At 42.0% G+C, this 23,178-nt stretch overlaps 1 protein-coding gene and 1 non-coding gene across 3 annotated transcripts in view; one reads left to right on the plus strand and one right to left on the minus strand.

Annotated features, from left to right (window-relative positions):
- Window positions 1–10,996: 10,996 nt before the first annotated feature.
- On the minus strand, window positions 10,997–11,068 carry trnaa-cgc (transfer RNA alanine (anticodon CGC)). The gene has a single exon. It is a non-coding gene; the product is annotated as a tRNA-Ala (tRNA).
- Window positions 11,069–20,671: 9,603 nt separating this feature from the next.
- sema4f (sema domain, immunoglobulin domain (Ig), transmembrane domain (TM) and short cytoplasmic domain, (semaphorin) 4F) overlaps window positions 20,672–23,178 on the plus strand; it is a 57,070-nt gene continuing 54,563 nt past the window's right edge. Inside the window, exons 1-2 of one of the 2 annotated variants that reach the window (XM_087837672.1) lie at window positions 20,672–20,947; window positions 21,184–21,423. In XM_087837672.1, the coding sequence (XP_087693798.1) occupies window positions 21,333–21,423 (91 nt within the window). In that variant the 5' untranslated portion in view covers window positions 20,672–20,947; window positions 21,184–21,332. The remainder of the gene's footprint in view (window positions 20,948–21,183; window positions 21,424–23,178) is intronic. The other variant, XM_087837673.1, reaches the window with a different exon arrangement.

Genomic DNA, 23,178 nt, shown 5'->3' on the forward strand with positions numbered 1-23,178 from the left:
AGTGTCTCCGCTCCTCGAAAGCTGTCGACCGGCCCATTTTATGCACACATATTAAAATCAGCTAATTGTAGCGCAAATGTGAAGGAAGAAAAAACATGTTTGTTTGACTTTTTTAATCCTTTCTATCCACCCCATGTGCAGAAAACTAAGAAACCTTTCTAATGCAAGTAATGGTGCAACTGTAAATGCAATTGAATTCCTAATTTTAGCAGAGTAATGCATTACATTATCGCATTACTGCAAAATGTAACGTGTTTACAGTAATGTGTTACTGTTGGAGCATGTTACACCCATCATGGGTTACAAAGGTGTTGGTTCAAAGAGAAGAATGAGATGAATAAATTAAACATGAATGAGAGTCTCTAAATAACAGGATAAACTTCTATACAGACTCTTAGATTTGGGTGTTGTAGCATTCTGGCAGCCAGCATGTGAGTCTATATGTGTGCATGAGAAAGAGTAGAGATTATAATGAAGAGCTGCCAGGAGAGTGTGTGTCGGGTGAGATGGAGTGATGCCAATGTGTCTGCATTAGTGGGAGATCAGAGTATCATATCATGATCCTTCTACAGCTCTGGGTTAGTGTGTTTGGATGGTTAATCACTATGAAGCTGATAGCTCGTCTGCCTCCCTCCGTCTCTCCTTTCTGCTCCATTTGTCGTTTCTTTATCAGCTTCCAACTCAGTCAGTCTTCATACAAGCAGGTCACCAGCCACGCATGCAGGCGGCCACCAACTCTTCAAAGCAGTTCATGTGGCAGCACCAACGAGATGTCACTTAGTGTTAACGTTCAGGCTGCGTCTCTGGTGGAAAGCTAGAGAAAAAGTTGGCTGTAGCTGAAGTCATCTCCTTTTCTCACTTTTCCTCTTGCTTTTTCCTTTTTTAAAAAGAAATGGTGAAGCCCTTTTTGTAAATTATGCTTTCAAATACCATATCCAAAAAAAGTATGCTTTTGTACTTTTCAAATTTAGATCCTTCAAGTGATTAAAGAATTTCCTTCACAGTTCTGCTGATAATCCAGTCTCCACAGTACTCTCTGCGGCTCCTGTAGCCTAATTCGAACTGTAATTACAAGCTGGAAGTTGGAAGAACTCCTAGATGTAATTTTGATTTATGAATTTGTGAATTTTATTAAGCTAAAATCTTTATTCATGATAAAATGACTGGGAGACATATCATTTCTGGCTGATTCATTTCTGGCATGACTAGAAAGATGCCAAATCTCTCCATCACAATCACTTCTTCTTTCAGTGCAGATGCTGTGTTGCTTCCTGAAAGTCCCAGTATGAAATGTATTTATGAAATTTCACCATAAGTCTCAAACTTGTCCATTATCTTATATTTCAAAGAGCCCACAGTGTCGTGGCTTTGGGTAAGAAACACTAGCAGGAGCATATCGTTGTTGTTGGGGGGGTTTAACATTGATGAGGTTGTGCATCGTGAAATTGTCCCACAGGGTGAGACTGTCAGTGTTCCTCTTTAACATCCTGAGGAGTCTTTTGGACGCACCAAAACAACCTTCACTCACCTCCAGCTCTCCTAGGTGAGTTCTTCTACTTCCATCAAATTAAAATCAGGTTGATTTATCTCTAATTTGACACGCTGGAGGAAAACCAGCGTGCATCAGAGAGGCACAAGCGCATGGGGACAGAACGGGGCTGTCACTGAGAGATCCAAATATAGCAGCAGGACCGGACGATCTTAAAGACTTCTTTCCTTTTTGATTGCGTTTTATGTATTTTACTCCAAAATGTGTTCATTTGATCTAATTAAAATAATTCTGTATCAAATGTTTGCTTCTGTTTGCCTTGAATTGAATTTTACAGTATGTCAAATAATATTTGAGAAGGACATGTCACACACGCGCACACACAACTAACCATTATTATGTCTTGACTTTTTTCATCTCTGCGCTATTATTTTGCCAGATGTTTACAGCAAATCCGTTTTTATAAATCTTTTCTTGAAAAGCAGCAATTAAATGAGTTTATTTCCACACTCCATAATCCAGTGTAGAAATGAATCGACCATCTCGCTGCCTGTAAGACTTCATGTGTTTTAAAAGATATCTAAGACGTGTCTCGTTGGACTGTGGATTTTTGGATGCAGTTCTTCTGCGTGCGTGTGACTGGATGCCATCTTGGCTCTGCAGAGCATCGCTGGACTGGAGCCAGGATGGCAGATGGCTGCTTGTCTGCAGGGTTTGGATTCCTACAGGGCTTCTAATACAACAAACACAGACAACTGGGTGGAGAAAGATGCTGCCCGGACACAGATATTTATTGTTTCTCTCTGTGTCTCTCTGAACTGGTTTCATGTTTTTTGTTCACGTCTGCCTGATTTAGCTTCATTTAGCTTCTCCTTCTTATGCTCTTAAAAAAAATCTCTTTTATGTTATACTTAAGGAACAGATAACGCAAAAAAGGAGCAAAATATTTATAAAGAATTTGAATTAATGCTATTTCTGCCTCATTTTTTCTTTATTAGATAACATATTTTTGGTAAAACTATGAATTTAATTTCAAATGTGTAATAATGGGATTATGGGTAAGAAACCGTGACAACTTTAAAATCTTTTTTTGTCCTTATTAATCTCTATGGTTTAGAAAGAAAGGATTTATAGCTGGTTTGTTTCTATGCATCTTTTTGTTAGTTCTGCAGAACATTTTCCATTTTAATTATATTCTGCTAATATTAGCTGCTGATAGGAAAGACACAGGGCAGAAGATTCGATTATAACTTTGCCGTGCTTTAAAAAAAATAATCGTCTGCTAAACAAATGGATCCGACTGCTGTGTGCTGAGAGCTGAATTACAAATTATAAATTTGTTCGAGGGGTTTTGGAGACTTATTTCATTCAGAAGAGAAAAATCTCAGCTGGGGAAAAAAGTACTGCTGTTGCAGGAGGTAAATAAATATCAGTTTCTTTCAAATTCCAGCATTTGCCGTATCCTTTTGTCATCCCTCCACATTTTTTTCTCATATTCCTCTAAGTCCTGTTCTCATTTTTTTTCCATATCTCTACCATTTTTTTTTAACCCTTTCTCTTTCCGTCTCCCCTGACACCATCTCAGCCTCCCTCTCACGCATCTCTCTGCATCCCATTCTCTTTTCCATCTCAATTTTTTTTCCTCTCCTGGAGCAACTGTATGTATACACCCGGTTGCCGTGGCAACCAGAGGAGGCCACATGAGCGGGTGGATGAACAAAAGACCCAGAGACCCTCATACACAGAGAGAGAGAGAGAGAGTGAGAGGGAAAGAAGGAAAATCAGATTTCATTTTTAGGCAAGGGGCTTGGTGAGTGTAGAAAATGAGGAGGAGGAGGAGGAGGAGAGGGGAGCGATGGATAGCGTAGGTGAGGTGAGTTCGTAAATGAAAAAGAGAGACAGAAAGGGGGAAGGGAGGTATGGTTAACAAAGCAAGAAAAGAAAAATGTATTCAGTGACTGTAAAAGAAAAACCTAAAAAATGCAACATTGCATTACGACCGGCAGCAGCCACAGTTACAGAGCATTTCCATTCACTTTGAGTTTCTTCTTATTCCTAACGTATTTAATCGTTTTGAACGTCACCTGTGGGAATAAGTCAGCTTTCTTTTTTATTTCTTTTCATTCTTCCCATAACATCTCTGAGATTTCTGACAGAAAAGCCTGTTATACTTATAAGGTTGTTATTGTAAGGCTATACCTTTTCTATACTTTAACATGTCATTCAGTACAGCAGCAATGTATAGTACAGTAGGATGTAATGTAGATGATGCATGTCAGGAAGAGGAAATCACACTCACAGTGATTTCTGAGGGATTATTTTTTTTCTTCAATGAGCATGTTTAATGCTGCCAGTATCTCCAGCTGGGTGTCTGCTTGAGCAGTGAAACCCATTCCCATTGCATTCGGGCAAAATGTAAGAGCTTGTCAGGTGAGAATATTGATTAATATAGTTTTATTGTTTACTTAGATACTTGTGAAATCCCAGAAACACCTTTGTTTTTAGGCCTCCGTGATATCCAATCACTCAGAGTTTAGATGAAGCGCCCCTGTTCCTCTGCTGGTGCTCAATCCAGACCAAAACACACCGGTGTTGCTTCTAAAAAACTCAGAGGGAGCAGTAAATGTGGGCTGGTTATCAGTGTGCTCCACTCCAGCACTGGCGCCATGTTACTGGAGAAAAGGTAGCTGACGTATGGAGGCTGAGCACAAAACGGCTGTAAGCAGGGATTAGTTGTCTCCAAGGGTGCATTCAACTGCCTGATAGAAACTGGAAAGTCTCAGTCCAAGAGATTTTCAGATCAATACATCGCCAGAGTCCAACAATTTATCATGACGGCATTAATGGGACTAATCTTTTGCTGCAATATTGGTGAGGATATCAGCAGAAATGTGGTGTACTTGCTAGAAAATAATCCAGCAGGGATGTGCACAGCGTTAATCTGGCCAGTGGCGGTACTGTTGCACTCTGGACTCTGGCCAGAAGTGAACCTGGCTAAAGCTCCTTGGTTATGTTGGTGTGACTGTGGCCTTAAAGGTCACGGTCACAGTCTTTGAGTGGGCAAAACTGGAAATTTTTACTGTAACGGCAACATTCAATTAATTAATGTTTTGGGATTTAGTACGATGCCTAATGTTGTCTAGTTGAAATTAAAATGTACTGTATAATACGAGATATAATTACCCGTACAGTAAATCCACCCAGGCCAACTCAAGGTTTCTTCCAATTACTCCAGCGATAATGAAAACAACTAATTGTCTCTTGTAACTCCTTTAATCAGCGTCTCCGACTGCATGGCATGGGTGGTAATTATGTTGCGGCCGTTGTAAACAAGTAGCGCGCATTCTTCGGTCTCACTTATTAAACGTAACCCAGTAATGATTAGAAGGGGGGTAAAAAGGCACTGCACTCGGGAAAATGTCAAGTTGATTTCCACTTCAAGCCCTCGACAAATATGCAGATTTGTTTTCAATGCTGTGTGTGTTTGTGTTTTTTTTAAGGTTATCTTCTCTGTTTTCAATTCTTTTGGACACAGGATGTTACCGCTCTTGATCAGCTATATGATGATTAACCTTTGAATTTTATGATTAGATTTTGCACCGCAGGCAAATGTGTATCTATTTATCTAAGCAAATGTAAAGCGCGACCCTCTGCAGTACACGTGGAAAGAGCCTTCGGGGCAGTAGCGGGAGAACCATATTCAATTATCCTGCCTATTAAAACTTGCAGTGTGTGTGTTTGTGGTGCATGTCGTTAGCTGAAACAGGACACCCTTATGCAAATATAATTACACCAATTAATGCATATAGGGGCCTCCGGGAGGGGGTGTTAGTGTGGAACGACTGGCAGCAGTTGTATCTACATTTTTGTGTGTGCGCCAGTGGGCACAGTGGCAGCTACAGAGCTAGATCTCCAGTGTGTGTGTGTGTCTGCACATATGTGTGTGTAGATATATGTAGGTTAAATGTGCACATGTGTGGGTGTTGACATTCTGGGAACACCGTTCTTCACACCCTTCTCCTCATCCCCCATCAGCACCACCACCACCTTATCGCCCCTTCCCCCAAAGCCGGCTTTCCCTTCTGTCTTCAGGGAGCTGACGGAGCTCAAAGGAGACGCACCAGAGTGGAGGAGAGATGGAGGAAGGGTCGAGGACATAGAGGAAAACAGAGGAGGGTGAACCGATGAAAGAGGAACTGAACGATAGAGCAAATCGGCTGCCACACTAAATAAATGAGGACGGAACAAAAAAAGAGGAAGAATAAAAAGCGCAGCACTGTCTTGTAGCCATGACCAGCATCATTAATAGATGAGCTTATGTAAGAACACATCAAGAATAGTTAAGATGAGTTTACTCAAGGTAACAGCACTACCTGTGACTCTTTTGAGTTCAGTCATTACGACCGTGCAGCAGGTGCAGACCGTGCGCGGGAGGCTTTTGTGAAAGAAAACACTTTTGGGCAGCATGTTGGTGCTGATGCCATGTTTATCTGAATGAAAAGAGAGTTTAGATTCTGTAAAATCATTTTTTGTAAGATGCCACCTGGGTCTTCCTGTTGGGAAAAAGGTTTTCTTTACTGCTGATGAACAAGCTACAGGATTTATATGGTGCCAGGACTTGTTTTGCGCTTGAGCAGGGGTAGAACAGAGTGGTTACGGTTAATGGGGGAGGTATCAAAAACATGTGGTACATATATGGTAGACTGTGAGCCAGTCTTGCCTGTCCTGTTGTTGGTCCATCAGCCAGCTGCTGAGAAGAGCAAAGTTATAACATGCAAAGAGCTGAATTAGAACCGAGTGTTGAAAACAATGAAGTGAAGTGTCCACTTCAGCCAGTCTGTGCTTTCATGCTGGAATTTATGATTCTTTAATGTTTGTTTTCTGTTCCCGTGGAACTCCGCCGCTGCTCACTTCCCTATTCCAACCCACATGTCAGTCACTCAGTGGGCAGACGATTACATCATTCACATCCAACGATGTACGGTTAGGATTTTAGAAGACCGCAGTGGATTAGAAACCCTCTCTGTTTACTCTCCAAATGGAAACGCGTACACAGACAGACACATTTGGAGGTGGGAGGTTTGTCTGTCACATCATCATTTGTGATGTACATTTGTGTTCAGTTGGGATCTTTGCGCTTGACGACGTCTTTTGTTATTTTTGTTCTTCATTCGCTCACTTCTTAATTTTGCTTTCCTCGTTGGTGAAGTTCTGTCTCGCTAACACAATAACCCGTTGAGTCAGGACACAGATGCAAAAGGACACCTTGTGCGTACACGAGCCACTCCAGTGGCTATGACATAACACCACTAATTAATGCTCCTGGGATGAGAACGAAGTAATTTAGAGTGAAAGAGGAGCGCACGAGGCAGAATCCAAGCTGGAAATAAACAGGTGAACGCCAGCTTTAGCGTGGATTGGGAGCATCAAACACATGTTAGATTGTGCTTAGATGCAGCTTGTTTTGATTCCAGCTAGGTCGAAGTTTCGGAAGTGGAAATATATTCTAATTTCCATTAACCCTTTAAAGCCGGTCGGAGTGGGCACGCTCTGTTTTGCATAACTATTTTAAAATCCCGGTAACTCTGCAACCGTGTAAGCTAGCGCAATAATTTTTTTTGCATATGAAACCGGAGGAGTTGTACTTACATCTTATGCCATCAGCTTGTCCTCGGTCACAGTTTCCTTCCACATATAGCTTTGCAAAAACTGGATAAAAAGCACTTGCAGCAACAAAAACATAATATTCCAGAAACACGCTTTGCCGATCCGATCAGCTGTTTGTAACACTTCCTATGTTGGAATAGACGTCAGCGTGAACTTTCGCATGTCCGCCATGACCTGCCCGAAACCGGAAGTGACGTCATTTTCGCGGAAATGTAGTTTTTTACCATCAGGGCCTCATGAGCCTATACTGGTGTTTTTAAAAGTTATCTTTGACTTTATGACTTTCTGTGTCGTTTCTGGGATGCTTAGGACTCATATTGCACTGCTGGAAATAGTTTATTTTGATGCATATGCTGCTTTTTTGCAAATTTGCATCATAATATTTATTTTTGTTTTTCCTGCAGTGTATAAAAATTGGTGTATTTCAAAAATAAAACTATGAAGACACTCAAAATAAATTTCCTGTGGTGGGAAACTATTTTGTGCAACTTTTTTGTATTTCCAGTTTTGAGGGATAAGCCTCTTAAATTTCTCTAACTAGAAATATATGTTAAAAAAAACCAAAACGATTTTCAATTTTTTTGTAGTTTATTGCACTTTTTTGCAATTTATGTAATTACTATGCACTTAATGCAGACATATTATTAAAATTTGGGCTATAATGGTTGTATTGATGTATAGCAACTTGAAATGCTCCCAAAAATGGCTCCACAGCAGTTCTATGGTAGGTCTTAAAGGGTTAAGGAATGATCCATTCACTAAGCAGATGAAGAACAGGCTGTAGCGTTTTTACACATGACTTAAAAAACCTACTTTTAAATAAGGTCAGTATCAGAGCAGTAATGTTAAAATCTATGAAACAGCAGAGTGAGACAATTTGGTTTATTAAGCCGCAGCAACGACACCACTATAATAGGTTTATTGTAGTCTTCCAGCTTCTTTAACACTCGTCACTCTGCTGTCAAATAACAGCAAAAGGTGTGCAAAAACATCTGTTTATTTATGGATGATTTCTTCTTAATTAATTTCCAAAGAAACCAACTTTGGGATGAGATGTCTTTGTGATGGACGTGTTCAAAGGAGCGAGCCTAAGCTGATGTAATCCTTTCTGACATTTTTGCGTGATTATTCTGCATGTTTCTCCACAATTCGCCCCCCGAGCAGAAAGGTATTCAACTCCCTGTCGACTTAAATTTACCCCTGAGAACTACCTGTTTACAGAATCAGTTGGGGTGGGGGCGGGTTTTTTTGACATTGTCTAAAAAATGTTTTCGTTCTTGATCTCCTGGTACATAAACTGTGATCACAATGCAGTTGCAGCATTTATATTGAACATCAGCAGTTAGTGGAAGCTGTATTCAGCGTTACAACTGAAGTACACTTATAACATCATGCACTTCAGTAGGAATGGGTATGGCTTAGGTTTTATCCGATACCAGTACCAAACCAGTACTTTTGAAACGGTGCCGGTGCTTAAAGAATGGAGAACACAAAATTGGTCCAAAAGCCTCTCATGTTCAGCTGTTTTTTTGTAAAAAGATAACAATGTTAGCATTTTCTGCAGCTATAGGGGATTTATGGCATCACTCTTGGCTGGAAGCAGTGCTTACACAATGGAAAAAAGAAACTTTGTCCAAAACCTCTCATGTTTAGCTGTTTTCCACTTTTTCTTTGGTCATTTTAGCCTTTTTGGCCAGGGTGAAGAGAGTATCTGCCATCAAACAAGAAGACAGCCGCATGTAACTACGACGGTGTTTGCTAGTTCACCTTACATGCATTAATGTAATAACGTGGTTAGCCTACTCAACGTAAATTACACACGAACAACATTAAGCTACTCACTCAGAGAAGAACGGCTGCTGCTGCCATCATCATCCTCATCATTTCTGCTACACTGGCAGGGCTAGGGGCCAGGACTCTCCTCTTCGGGTTTTTGGGGGATGTTGCTAACTCCGGGTCCGATAACAGGCACCACACCCGCAGTAGATGCGCTCGGTGAGGTCTCGCAGCAAGCTATCAAATACGGCGCATTTCTCGGCTTTTAACAAAATGCTATACGTCGCCAGGTGTTTCATCAGATTTGAGGTGTTACCTCCTTTGCACAGTATCACCTTAAAGCACTTGTTGCAGGCTGCTGAGTTTGCATCTTTTGCTGTGAAGTACAGCCAGACTTTTGACCGCTTCGCTTTGGGCGTTTTTAATCTGTAGCTCTGCTCTAAAAGAACGTACGTACCCGGGCCCGCCTACTACGCTCGCAAAGGTAAAATGATTGGCTGGAATCCAAAGTATATGACATCTCAGGAAAAAATAAAGCACCGAAATGTGCGCTGCTTTTCGGTCTGGTTACTGCTGTTTATGTCAGAACCGGTGCCATCATGGCACCGGATACCGGTACCCATCCCTACACTTCAGTGCACTTTATGAAGTCTTCACAATTCAATGAAGTGCAGCTCTTGGGGTTGGGGGGGTGGTGGGGGGGGGGGGTGGTTACTGTTATTTATCAGTGTGACAGCAGGTAAGTGGGGCTAAATTTGTGGATACAGACAGTTTTTAAAGGAGAAATCTAATATTAGACCATTAAAGCAGCGTGTCAGCGTGTCCTCCAGAGGCTCATCATTGCTGTTTGTCTGCCATATGTATCCCAAGATGCCTTTTGTTAGAAAGGTCAAAATCCAGCCCGCTGTAATGCACTAAGATTAATTTTATCGCAGCACCGATATTTTATTTTGGTTCCACTGCAATGATGGCTTCTCTGTCCTGAATAGTAGCCAAGAGGACTCCTTTTTAAAAGATACTTCATAACAATTCAGAGACAATGAACAGATTTTGGTCCACACGTACGCACACATCAGACTGCTTTCCCTTTAGTGTACGCGTACAGTAGGAGGAAAGACATTAGCCATGCACTCTGTATTTTACTCACCATGAGAAACGAGCACTTTTTTCATAAAAGGGACTCACATTTCAATAATATATTTTCTAATCTCATGCAGTATTTAAAGAACATGTGATTTATTTCCTGTGCTCCACTCCACCATGGCTATTTTAAGCGCTCAAACTAACTTTAAACCCTCTTCTCCTCTCCTGTCCTCCTCTGCTCCCCTCTCCTCTCCTGCTAATCAACCAGCAGATGTTTGGGAGGGACAGATGCCACTCTCTTTCTCCTCCCTCCTGTCCTCCTGTCACTCCTCCTCTCCCCCTTTTTAATCCCCTCTGAATTTCTTTCAGTCTTGGCTTGCAAAATCTTAAAAATGAAGGAGCTGTTGTCATGTGAGCAGACACCCAGCTGGATTCATCCCTCCCGCCTTCCCTGCACAAACCTGTTCATCCTTCCTGATGAAATTAATAAAGCTTGTTCGTGCGCTGATTATTGAACCGTGTCCTTTGTTTAATAGACACGATGGCATCGTGTTCGCGCGCTAAGGCGGCATTCTTCATCGAAGCATTTTCAATTTCCACCAGCCAAGGATCAATTTACTCCTTCTCTTTGTTCCTGCTCCTTGTTCCACCCTCACTCTCTTTGCGCTCTTATTCTCATTTTGCAAATTTGGCATGGACAATAGAGATCAGCAGATAGAGACAGATAACATAATCAGAGACTATGATGAGACTTTGCATGTGACCCATGTTTCACACTCATTTATCACAAATTTCAGATGAAAGGACAGGTAAGTCAATTAAATGCTCATATATTTCAAACAAAAGAGGTTTTATTTAGCTGAGGAGAGCCGCTGATGCTGCTGCTTTGTCATTCATCCCTTCATCAGGAACGATTGCCTATTCTGGTAAACACTTTGTGCCATTTGTTGTTATATAGGCTGACATAGATAAGATAAGAAATGGAGATGCTGGGGATTGAACCCAGGACCTCATACATGCGAAGCACGTGCTCTACCACTGAGCTACATCCCCCTCTGCACACTGTGGTATTGATGTCAGAGTGTGTGAGAGAGAGAGGCTGGTTTAAACTAAGCCAGCTTAAACACTAATTCACTAAAACACATTAAATCTTTCAGTATTTCAAACTGACATTTCTTGTATTTACAGTCTTCTTGATGGCTCATTACCATGCAAACAGTGCACATTACAGCCACCAACACTAAATCAGAAGAAAAGCCTTAAAACAAGCATGCAAATTCGTGTGGATCTGCAGACTGCAGATAAGATGTTGACGCACTTGATCACAGCTCTGCCAGTGGTCAAAAATATCATTGGACACCTTTAAGTGTTTGACAGAAGATAGCGTTCTGCTTTAAAGTGACATGTTTGGTTCTGTATTTGAGTGTGGAGTCACTGAAAAGGTAATATCTGCAACAATTTTGTAAGTCTTTCCATGTTTTAAAAGTTAAATGAGCACAAAACGCAGTTAGAGTCAATTTTACGGCATCGTGATCAAATATACTATTTGAGTGCAGCGCATGTACTTCGTTTTCCAGCTCACATTTAAAAGGCTGTTACAGCTAAATGAATTTGAATGTTACAGTAAATGGAGATTCACTCATCACTCATTCATTCAGCATGAAAAAGCCTATTTAAAGCGAGAGGCGTGTTTTTTCCTGCTAGTAATGACACTTCATTTAAAAATCAGTCATTTGGCCCCAAAAGAATCGCAGATATGAGCGATATGTGACATAAACTTTTAACATGATGTATGTTCAACATATCACACTGAGGATTTATATACCTGCAGACACATAAAGCCAAAGAATTATTTCATCAGCGATTCACACTGCAATATAAACTGTGTAATCAGCCACTGAATCAGCTGAATGATATAATCTGCTTCCACTACATAATCACCATCTCTCATCCTTTTAGTCCTGGTTGTAATTATTTGAATGTGATCTTACACAGTCTGACAGAAATGTAATTTTTCCTGTAAATGAGGGTGAAAAGCTTATAATGCAGTCATCTTACTTTTCAGCATACTTGCAGAGGATGGATTTAAGTGAATTGAGCCAAAGAAGAGGTTATTTTTTATTTCCCTGGCAGCTTTTAAGCAGATCTAATTTGGCACAAGAAAGTTGTATAAACTGAAAGTCAGACTCTTTTATCTTTAAGTTGCCATATTTAGAATAAGTGCATTAACATCGTCATTGGATTCCCCCGCTCAGCCCCTCTTCCCTATTACCTGCAGTATATAAATTTGCACCAAAGGTCAACATTTTTCTACCTCTAACCAAACTTCCTTCCTTATATTTCTGCAGTAGAAGTTTCATCAGCTTTCCGAGTGATTGTTCCACCTTGATGTGAAATTTCAGGAACTAATTTCTTCCGATGACTCCAACACCATGTGAATGCGCTTACGATTAAGGTGGAAACAGAAATTTTCCACCTATTCCCGAATGTAAACAAGCAGCCATGTGGCAGCTCTGTGTAGCTGTGCATAAGGAGGACGGTAATTAAGTCAAATGCTGCAGCCAGCTACTGCTCATTTTAGCTGCTTTAATGATTTTGTTACCTTACTTAACATTTTACACTGTACCTAGAGCTGAATGCATTAGGAATGTTGTACAGAGTGTGTAATACGCTGAGTTCTGGGTACAGTATAAAAATAGGCTCAGCACTAAAGCTGGACTCTGTACAGTTTTATAGATCTGACTCCAGCACAGCCAGAGCTTTCCTCAAACAATGAATGCTTTGACACAGAAAGGACTTGAGCAATGCAACTCTGAAATGGGAATATTCCACATCTGCTATGGCCCACATTGCAGCGCAGTTATAAAGCCGACAGAGGCAACCAGAGCCAGTCAAAAGCTGTGGCAATGTTTACTGTAAAGGATTTAAAATCTCTGCGCTATCAGCCAACCACAGCAGTTTATCTTCCGGCACTGGGGGCTCCACTGACAAGGGTGCTTCTGCAATAAAAAAAAATCTACTGTGAAATCTACCATAGTGACATAACTTGAATGTCATTCCTCTTTAAAATGCACATTTATTCATACTGTAAAATGTGTAGACATTATAACTGCAGCTAACAATGCCCAGTGCACCCACCCCCTCAGTCTTTTGGGTTAAGACTACTTTATCGGGCTGGGTGAGAATCAAAACATGTTGTTAAGAACAGCTTAGCGCACAAAGGCTCTGTCTTACCGTTCTAGAGGTCACTTTTTTTTTATCACTAACAAACAATGACCCCAGTATGTGTCTACAAGTAAACAAATGACAAAAACACAAACTTCACACTCATTTTGTGATGAAATTCTGAAGAAAGGGGTGGTGGTAAGGTTAGCGTTTGATTTTCAAAAAGCTTTGGATACAATTGAAAGCAGTCATGTGGAAGTTGACTACGAACATTAGCAAAAGTAGTTTATAGAGTACTACAAGAGGTGCAACAGTGGTACTTGTTGTGAGAGTAGCAGAAAATGTAACAACATCAATGGAAAATGGCTGTTTTGTAGCTCATAGTGAATAAGAAGTCATTGTAGTTAATGCTGTTAATAGATTCTTACAACTTGCAAGTAATTCTAGAGACAGACACAGGCATTGCTAAATAATAAAATTATTTATAAAGACATCTGTTGGCTGCTTCACCTGTAGATTAGATGTTTCACAACATGAGCAGCTATAAACACCTACACAAATGTTTGGTTCCTCCTCCTCTGCACCCCCACATTCAAAATCTTGTATTTCACATTTACACGCTGTGGATCACAGAGACTTCTTTTTTCCCCCCCTTTTTTTACACTAGTCATGCATTAATGTCCCAGCGAGCCAAGGAGCTTCACTTTGTACCAAGCACTTGTTTCTTCAATTGGATCTCAGCGGGGTGGAGGGGTACAATGTCGTCTTCGCCCCGGGCTCTCTCCTAGTCTCTCCTCTCTCCACACAGTTGGAGTGGGTTAACAGGATTAAGGGGACGTGCATCGTGTTGGGTGGAGCGCTGAATATACTGGAAGTGCCTCCATCATGGTATGCAGTGGGACAATGCTTAGAGAAATCATCATGTAGCATATTTAGGTCAGATTCAAAAGAATGTATACATTAAACATATACAATACTCCCTGGGGACAATAAAGTCTTAAGACTGAGTGATAGCCAGCTAGCTAGGTAGCTAGGTAGCTAGCTAGCTAGCTAGGTAGATAGATAGATAGAGGCGGTTCTGTCAGGGGCTATTCATCTTTAGATCAGCATAATGCTGTGTACATAAGGGAGTTGATGTTGGGCTAATCTACTTAATCCGACTGGGGGTTGAGTCATCTTCACAGGCTCAATAATTGATAGCACCATCTGCTGTTGAATCAATCTACCACAATATCATATGTATGGAATTAGGTTAGTGCAGTGCAGGGTAATTATACTTTATCTTTCCCATCAGGGAAATGATACTGTATAATTATATTTCAAAATGTTCTTTCATCATACTCTCAGTAAAATGAATGCGCAAAAACAGTTCTTTGGGTTGATTGATGTCATCACATGAACTCAGAAAGTAGTACAACATGTTACAAATTTCTAATTTAATTTAATCATTGTTATTTTTTCCCACAGAACTAAACTTAATGGAGAATGTTATATTTTACAAATAATTAATCTCTTTTTACATAACGTTAAGCTAACCATTTATTCATTTTTTTAGCTACCAGTCAGGTATTGCTTGATTGGAAAATAAAAGCTCCAGTTCAGAGCAGAAAGCAATCCCATCCTGCGGTTGTTTCAGGTGCTAACGCTTCAAATGTTAAGAAGTGGAGGGTTTGAGTTAACTGAAATGATGTGTTTGGGATGTTCTTTGTTTGTGCAATTTTCTTTTCTGGTCAATTGATCAGGTTTTGTCTATATCTTTATATTAGACTGGCTAAGCTGTGACACCATGAGTGCAGTGGGTAGCTGTTTTAGCACTGTGAACAATTTCCCTGCCAGAGCTCTGTTCTGGAATGACCAGTGATCATTTTCACAGTGAAGTAGTCACTGATCTAAATACTGGTGTTTGATGAATATACATATATCAAAGTTATATTTTTAACTCCACTGCATGAATAAAAACCACAGATTGCTGTAATGCTTTGTCAGTGGTGGAGACAGTGCTAATCAGCATTTAGAATTCTATGCTGTGTTTAATGCACATATCAGTGTACACAGAGGGTTTCATGCTACCTTGCTTAAGTAATGACACATAATGCCTAAACTGCGTCATTAATTAGACAGTAATAACAGCCTCAGTAACGGGACATCGGAACAAGATCATCTCTAAGATGATCTCATATACTGAGCCAGCTGAATTTATTATAGAAAAAAAGTCTGCTTCAAATACAGGCCTGTTACACTCACTTTGGGGAAATAAAGACTCAGGTCACTATTTGAGGAAACATGTCCAGGGGGTCACAGTTGACTCAGCGGCTAATGCAGTAGGCGTACTGGGGCATCGTTGCCTGATTAGCAACCATTGCGTTCATTGATTAGACATATTGGCATTAAATCTAAGACATCAGATGAACAGCTGCATGTTTCATTTACAAAGAGCTTATGGTTATTTCAAGGACGAGGTAAATGATTTTATTTCAGCTCAATAGCTATGCTACCTACATACTGGACACTCACTGAATAGCTGACATTATCCCTTTAATCCTAGGCTTTAGGATGGTGTGTGTGTGTGTGTGTGTGTGCGCGTACTCATTCATGTGTTTGCTGTTGCTAGATTGCGCTTGTGTATTGTCTATAAATAATAAAGAAGTTAGCATTGTTTGAACATCTTCGACCCACAACACAGCGAAGGTTAGCGCACAGTTCTCCCAGCACACACACACACACACACACAAAACCCCCAAACCTGCTAACATGTGATTAAGACGCTTTTATTAATGCTGAAAACAAGCACATGCACCATGTTTGTGATGGTGCAAGGCAGCTTTGATTTCTCTGCCAAGCATTGTGTTGCAACACCTCAGCTGCATCCACAGGAGAACCATCTCGACATGTGTTTATGTTTCTTGGAAGCATCATGCATGTTGTGTTTATGACACCCTGGAAAGAAATAAAGGAACGGGGTGAAAGATTGACGCTATAATACGTGAACGCTGAGAGAATTTCACGCAGAAATTTAAGGACACCAGACAGCTGAGAGTTACACCTAATTACATTATATCCAATGTGAAATGCATGTGGCATACCTGATTAATAACAGTTGAAGGCAAGATGAGGTGCGTAATCACTGCAGTCTGAGATAAGTCTTCTCTGTATGGAAGCAAATCTCTTCTCGCTCTTCCTGTTGACAAAAATGCACGCAAAACCGATTCCATTGGAAATCTGCTTTGGAAAATGTGTTTTCTGACTCGCAACTGCATATTTTTGATGAGCTCTTATCACTTAATCACTGCAACCAGTTAAGTCGTGTTTGATTTCCCTGTATTATCTCAACCTGACTCTTTGCTCAAAGATTGTGAGACGCTGACATTGCTCAAAGTTCGTCAGGTTCGTGCAACCCCTCTGGCTGCTGTGTGCATGGCAGAGAAGTCAAGTTTGAGGAGGAAAGTTGGATAAAGGATGGTGAAATCTTTCACCTTGGATTAAGTACAAGGTTTTTCAAGTAGCCACAACAGTTGATGTCGTATCATAGCAAGATTCTGTATGGCTACGGGTGGACGCACTGGCGATAAAACCTCAGTGAAGATCTGACTACTGTGTTACATCCTCTCAACAGGAAGCATCCGATTGTTTTATGCCTGACCTTATTTGGAGAGTGATAGTGGTTGATAGCTTGTCACTTTTCTGAGAAATTGTTGCTTAATGCAGAGTTTTAATGAGTTCTAACTGAATACTAGAGATTGAGATTCTTCAAGCAAGTGCACTCAGTACTTCACTTTCCTGTGCTTGTAATATAGCTGCAATCTCATCTTCAGATGATTTAGACTCAGTGAACAAATCTGCTCTCACATGTGCGCAGCAGCCCTGAACTGTTCTCGCTATTATCCGGTTGAGCACGAAAGAACCAAATGGAGTGTTTCCAGAAGTAGGACCAAAAGCGTGAGAGAGGATAACTTCAGACGATACCCAGGCTTAATTATTCCAACCTTGTCCACAGGTCAGGTGCTAAACTCGCTTCAAGGAAGCACTTCAAGCAAGAGGTAATTTTTGACTACCTTCCAACATTTGGATGGCAGGATCTTTTGCAGAGGACAATTCTGTGCAAAGAAACAAAGTCGGCTTCAGACTTCTAATACTCAAATGATTTCCAGTTGCAAAAGAGCAGCTGGCAACATTCCCCTTATTATTTGTAGGTTAAGATTTAACACTTGGCTTCTACGTAATCTGGACAAAAATCCACCCTGGTCATGGAGCAGTGTGGTGGAATGAAGCTAATCAAATGCTTTAACTGGACCATTGAACCAAATCTCCAGGCTTACCTGGGCTCAGAACTGCGGTTCAGCCCCACTGCCTAAAATCTTTTCCATCTCCGCCCTCGATAAAAACAGCAGATTCCATTGTTGGGGGATTAGTAGAAAAGGTTTTAAGCTGTTTGTTCCATTTCCTCCTAAGCAGAGGTGAGGCATGGGGGGGGGGTAAATCGGTTGGCAACCAGCCAGCTGCGACACAAACACCAAGTAGTGGATATCACAGAGGGTAAGGATTGACCCCTTGCTCTTCTTGTAATCTTGTTTAGCCAGACAATCTGGGTGAAACACACGCATTCAGCACATTTCTGCAATGATTTTCAATGGTTCAGTTTGACTGATAGCGTGAACGATATATTTATATGGGAGAGACGTGTGTTGGGGTGAATGTGTGCAGATGCAGCGCAAGAAGCGGAAAGCGTAATGGGGAGCAGGGATGCTGGGGTGAGGGAGGTAAGAAGGGAAAGAAAAAGAGATGGAAAACCAGGATTCACTAAATCTTAATTAGGAAAATGAAAGCCGTTAACTAAACGACTGTTTCTGTGCATGTGGCCCCACTGTTCCTCGGGGCAGAAGCCCCTCGCCTTACTGTGACCCCTCCCTCCCCCTCACACACACACACACACACACACACACACACACACACACACGCTGTTTGTGAATTTTAACTGGAACAGAATTAATATCCTTGAGTGCACGCATTACTTACACAGCAATTAGATTGGCCACAGTTTTGCTAGATTTAGTGCATGGATTTCAGACAAAGATATTTTTTTCTTTTTTGTTTTAACCAAGTCACTGCTTCTCTGTCTGCCATGATGTAAAGGGACAAGGACAAGGTCAACATCATGTGTGTGTACGCCCAGCCTAAAGCTGACCAAGAATCAGCTCCCTGATTCCCAGCCATATAATTACATTTGCTGGAGGAGATGGCTTGTGTCTCTCTCTATCTTTCCTCTGTCTGATTTTCTTTTCTGTCATCCTCTTCCCCATAACAGTCCCTCCAGCTTCCACTATTAGTCACACACACACACACTCCTGCAGACCAGTGACAACCTTTGGCCCGCATAAGGCAGTGTCTAGTTTTGGCTGGCACACATGCAGGAGAAGCGTGCACACTGGGAATGCACATTAACAGACAAGTGACATTGCATAAACAGTCATGCACAGCGACACACACATTAGCCAAAGGAGTGCAGGGTCACGGATTGCAGTGTCCTTACATCAGGACCTGAATATTAATGCGTGGCGACAGATAAGCAGCCATGGCAATCCCTTTAAGGGTCATACTCCTCTCTGGTTGGTGCCTGTGCTTAATTTATGCCAATCTGTACGCCCGGTTTATGCAAATGTTGTGGTTCTGTTTGAACCAGTGCGTGCTGAGTGATATGAAGGACTCAATCAAGCTCACAGTGTCTGTGCAATCTTGCTCTGTCTTTGTGTCTCACCCCATTCTGTTAGCCGAGTCTCAGTAAAACGTTATTTTTTCTTAAATCTCTGCTCTATTTCGTTCAGTGCAATCCATATACAAGGCTCTGGGTAATCAGTATTGTATTTTGTTTTAGCATTTGCCTCACCTGTCCAGAAGGGGGCAGCAGCTAATCTCTGGGACGTTTGAGTAAGGACAAATGCAACAATCTCACCACCAGCTGGACTGCATTCAGTCTAAACAGTGACTGACACTAGACGTGGATCTGAACCCCCAAAATGACATTGATAAATATGCCGACCACCCCAAAAGTCAAGGGTGGGCCTTTGTAAAAAAAATAATGCCTTCACCTCCAATGGTCACTGCAACAGTCTCCGATGAAGACATCCATTGTGATGCTGTCCGATGTTTAGTCATTCGAAATTCATTGGCCGCTTAAAGATGGGACACGCACAGTGTGGGCTTAATCAAGCTCGATTAGCGACGGCGCCGCTCACTCCTTAGTTCCATTTGACTTTTTTGAACATCAGCTGCCTCACCTCTGACCCCAGTCCTCCCCCTCCTTCCCCCTCTTCGTCTATCAAATCCTTTAATCCGGGTTCCTGCGTGACCCCCTCCCTTTATCCTAAAACCGGGGTACATGTCTGCACTCTGGCCCCGTGAAATCGGTCAGCCAGCATCCCTTGCTAGCCGTGCTGGGAGAAAAACCCCCGAAGAGGAAGCGGGAAAGCGAGCGCACATGGCTGCTGGACACAAAGGAAAAAATGAATGTATATTGAAATGTCAGCACTGAGTGAGCTGACAGGCTGTAGATTAACTATCAGTTAACTATCACGCCTGGCGTAAAAACAACCTATTATTAGGGTGTTTAAAAAGCTTGCAGACCATTAACCTCACATCTGCTATTTAATCATCTTTACTCCAAGCCCCGCCCCTCCCAACATGATGTCAGGATGACTGACAGGCGGATTAAGGAGTACGGAGCTAAAAAAAAAAACCAAACAAACATAAGAGGGTGGAAACCGGTGAAATGCTAAGTGTTTAAAATGTTAAAATATTGTATTAAATAATACAAATATAAAGCGTATGCATTTGTAACATTAGCCTGTACTTTTTGTTCAAAAAACACTAAAAATGGTTTCCAAGACCACAGCCCACGCTTTTATTACGCATAGTTGGGTAATTCCAGGTAATTCAGTGTAGTGAAATCTTAGGTGACACATTAGTTTACACAAACTACCGCAGTAGTATTGTTTGCTCAGCCTACGTGTTCCTCCAGCCTCGTAAAAGGCTTGAATAACCCGGCCACTAACCCAGGCTCTACAGCCTGTTTTCAGATGATACGGGTTGATCTCATTTCACTTTTGTGTTGCAGGAATCCTCCTGGGATTCTGTGACTATTGTAATGACACGTTTCAAGGTCTTAAAAAACACACCTCACCGAGTGACAAAGCAGCATTTCTATAATAGGATAACAATGTGGCGAAAACACCGTAATTACTCCCTGACCCAACGATGGGTCCATTCCCACGCGCGAAATGACTCCTTATAAAACACACAAAACATGTTCGGTCAGTAGATAAAGTTGACACGCTCGAGCTGGGACTCTTCTGCGAAAAGCAGGGCTACGTACGCGCACCTGTGCGTGTGTGGTGTGACATCACCACCTTACCTGTAAGGCACTCGCACTGAGCCTGCTCGGAGGGCGGGGCCGTGCGCGCTCAGCGCTTCAGAGCAGTGCATCCTCAGCCCGTCACAATTCTCCATATCCCGGTGATCCTCTTTCCTGCGCTCGAGCTCCAGCAGTACGGCGCGCTTTTCATTTATTTTAAATATACAGATCAAATATGTTTTTCTCCTCCTCTGATGAATTTACTGAGATAATGTTAAACAGAAAACGAGCGGATTTTTGTATGTAGCCGCGGGACAGGATCGGCGACACCAGGGCACACGGAGCGGAGAGGAGAGCGATTCTACGGCTTATTATAACCCCGGGACATTGGACGTTATTCGACGGTACTTTGGATTACTTTGGTGCGCACTTTGTGACTGGGGTTCACCACAGATAGTACTACAACAGTTTATCCGCTGTTTCCCTTCATGTCGCTTTCATTTAGTGCGTAATAAAAAGCCCTCTTTATTTTCGGTGAGCGGGCGAACACTTTGCGCTTTGTGGACGACGGGAAACCAGAAACCTGTAGCAGAATAAAAGAACAGGACGCCTTTATTTCATTTCCAAACAATCACCTGAACTTATTTTTTATCTCTAGTTTTCCCCCCCACTGAACTGGACTCAGACAAATCCAGGATCAAGATCAAGATGCACCGCAGCTGAACCCACGAGTCCGGGAGTCCTGGTGGTGAAATCGGACTGGACAGACCTCCAACCTCCTTGGTGCTGGACAGGAACTGAATCAAGATGACTCTCAGCGGTGCGATATTAAGCCTTCTCGCGTTGCTCGTCTTTCTCTCCGCCGGATCATCGGCTGCGACTCTGAGCGCTCGTAGAGGTGAGTTCAACTGCAAGGTGGAGGAAAGCAAAAAAGTCTGGGCACCAAGGTTGGAGCTCACTACTGACAGTCAAAGCTAAAGCGGCTTTTTTTCACACTATAAATGTGTCAGTGTGCGAGTAAAAACGGTGCACAGCATCTTTACTGACGATCATGATAACAGATATCAAAACAAGCACACCTGAGGCTCTGGCAGCACATGCAACTTTAGAGGAGTTTGCGTGCTCGTATAGAGCTGAAATAGTGCTCCACAAACGATTAGCGATTTGGCATTTTAAAAGCAAATCAGCCTTTACCACAAGTTCAGGTGTTTTTTGTGTTAACTTCTTCTCTGCGCTGTTGTTGTTGTTTTCTTTTGTTTTACGCACACAGAGCGATGCCAAAGCTCTGCCTTCTGCCTTTATTGTTGCTTGATAAATGGTGATACTGGGGAAGCAGGCAGGTGCCAGACTTGTTCTGCTCGCAGCCAACAACAAGTGCACGGACTGGGCTGAAACGCCAGGCTGTGTGCTGGTTGATCCAGACACGTATCGGCTTTGAAATTTAAAGGGACAGTTCAGTCAAATGAGCTTTCTGCTGTAGGGATTGCTGCTTGTAGGGAATTTGTCTTTTTCGTTCGCCCTCCTCTGGAGAAGCCAAAGGTCAGAATCAGCGGCTCTGTGAGCTGGTAGTGATTCAGCATCTTCGCTGGGGGGGCGAACATGAAGACGGGCAAACTCAGCTGGATGATCTGGGATATTACCCTGCTGCACAAGTGTAGTTTAAAAAAACGACTGTAAAGTAGTGGCATTTTTTTCCTTTCTTTTCAACTCTGTTTAGTTGGAAATATTTGAATTGAGAGAGCAATAATGCGAGGATAAAAGAGCCAGACAGATTTTGTATAGCTATAAGTCAGAGTGAACACAAGACAAGCCCGGGCTCTCTAACAAGCTCCCTCTTTGTGCTGTGACCGTCAGGGTCAGGAGCACAGACTTGCCAGCCTTTCTGTTCTCTAAAAAGCAACTGACAGTTTAAATGAAAAAAAAAAAAAAAAAAAAATGAGAGGAGACATCCATCACAACAAAATAAGAAGTCACAAAGAGCCATACTGTGTCCCTCCGGAGGCCGGATTGGTGCATGTGTGTGTGTGCTTATATCTTTTATATCTTTTATATCTCTGTCCCTGTTTAATGTTTTCTCTTTGTTTACAGGTAATAAGTGCCTTTGCTATCTCCCTCCACTCCCCTTTTCAATATTTTATGCTTGCTTAAGCTCCTTTCGTACTCTGTGTAGCACATGATGGTGTTTACACGCAGATGCAGTGAGGAGGAAAAGATTTAGAGGTTGCGTCACTCTGCCCGTTGACCATTAGCTGCCTGCACTTCAGTCACCTGACTGTGTTAATGGGCTTTAGCCCTGTGCTGCACTGTGCTGCAGCACTCATTGTGCTTTAACCCTTTGTTTTTCCAGGTGTGATCAGCCCGCATCTAAATCCGTCCCCTTGACACGTCTTTGCTGTCGATCCGGGTTCCTTTGGCGGAATGAATGGAGTGCCTGTAACTTAGCTCCCTGGCTCTGTATTATTATGCAACTGTGGCCTGTGGCCTCACAACAAATCCAGTTGCCAATGCATAGCTCTGATAGAGAGTGGGGAAGAGTGGGAAACATGCCGATATGTTGCCCCACAGAGCAATGCGTCTGGTTTTCACAATAAAGCAGTTGTAGTTTAAGAAGTGCATCAATAACTCAAGCGTCTCTTCTGTTTTTTGGGCAGAT

Source organism: Neolamprologus brichardi, chromosome 3 (assembly GCF_056152115.1).
Source record: "Neolamprologus brichardi isolate AB-2024 chromosome 3, ASM5615211v1, whole genome shotgun sequence".
NCBI lineage: Eukaryota > Metazoa > Chordata > Actinopteri > Cichliformes > Cichlidae > Neolamprologus > Neolamprologus brichardi.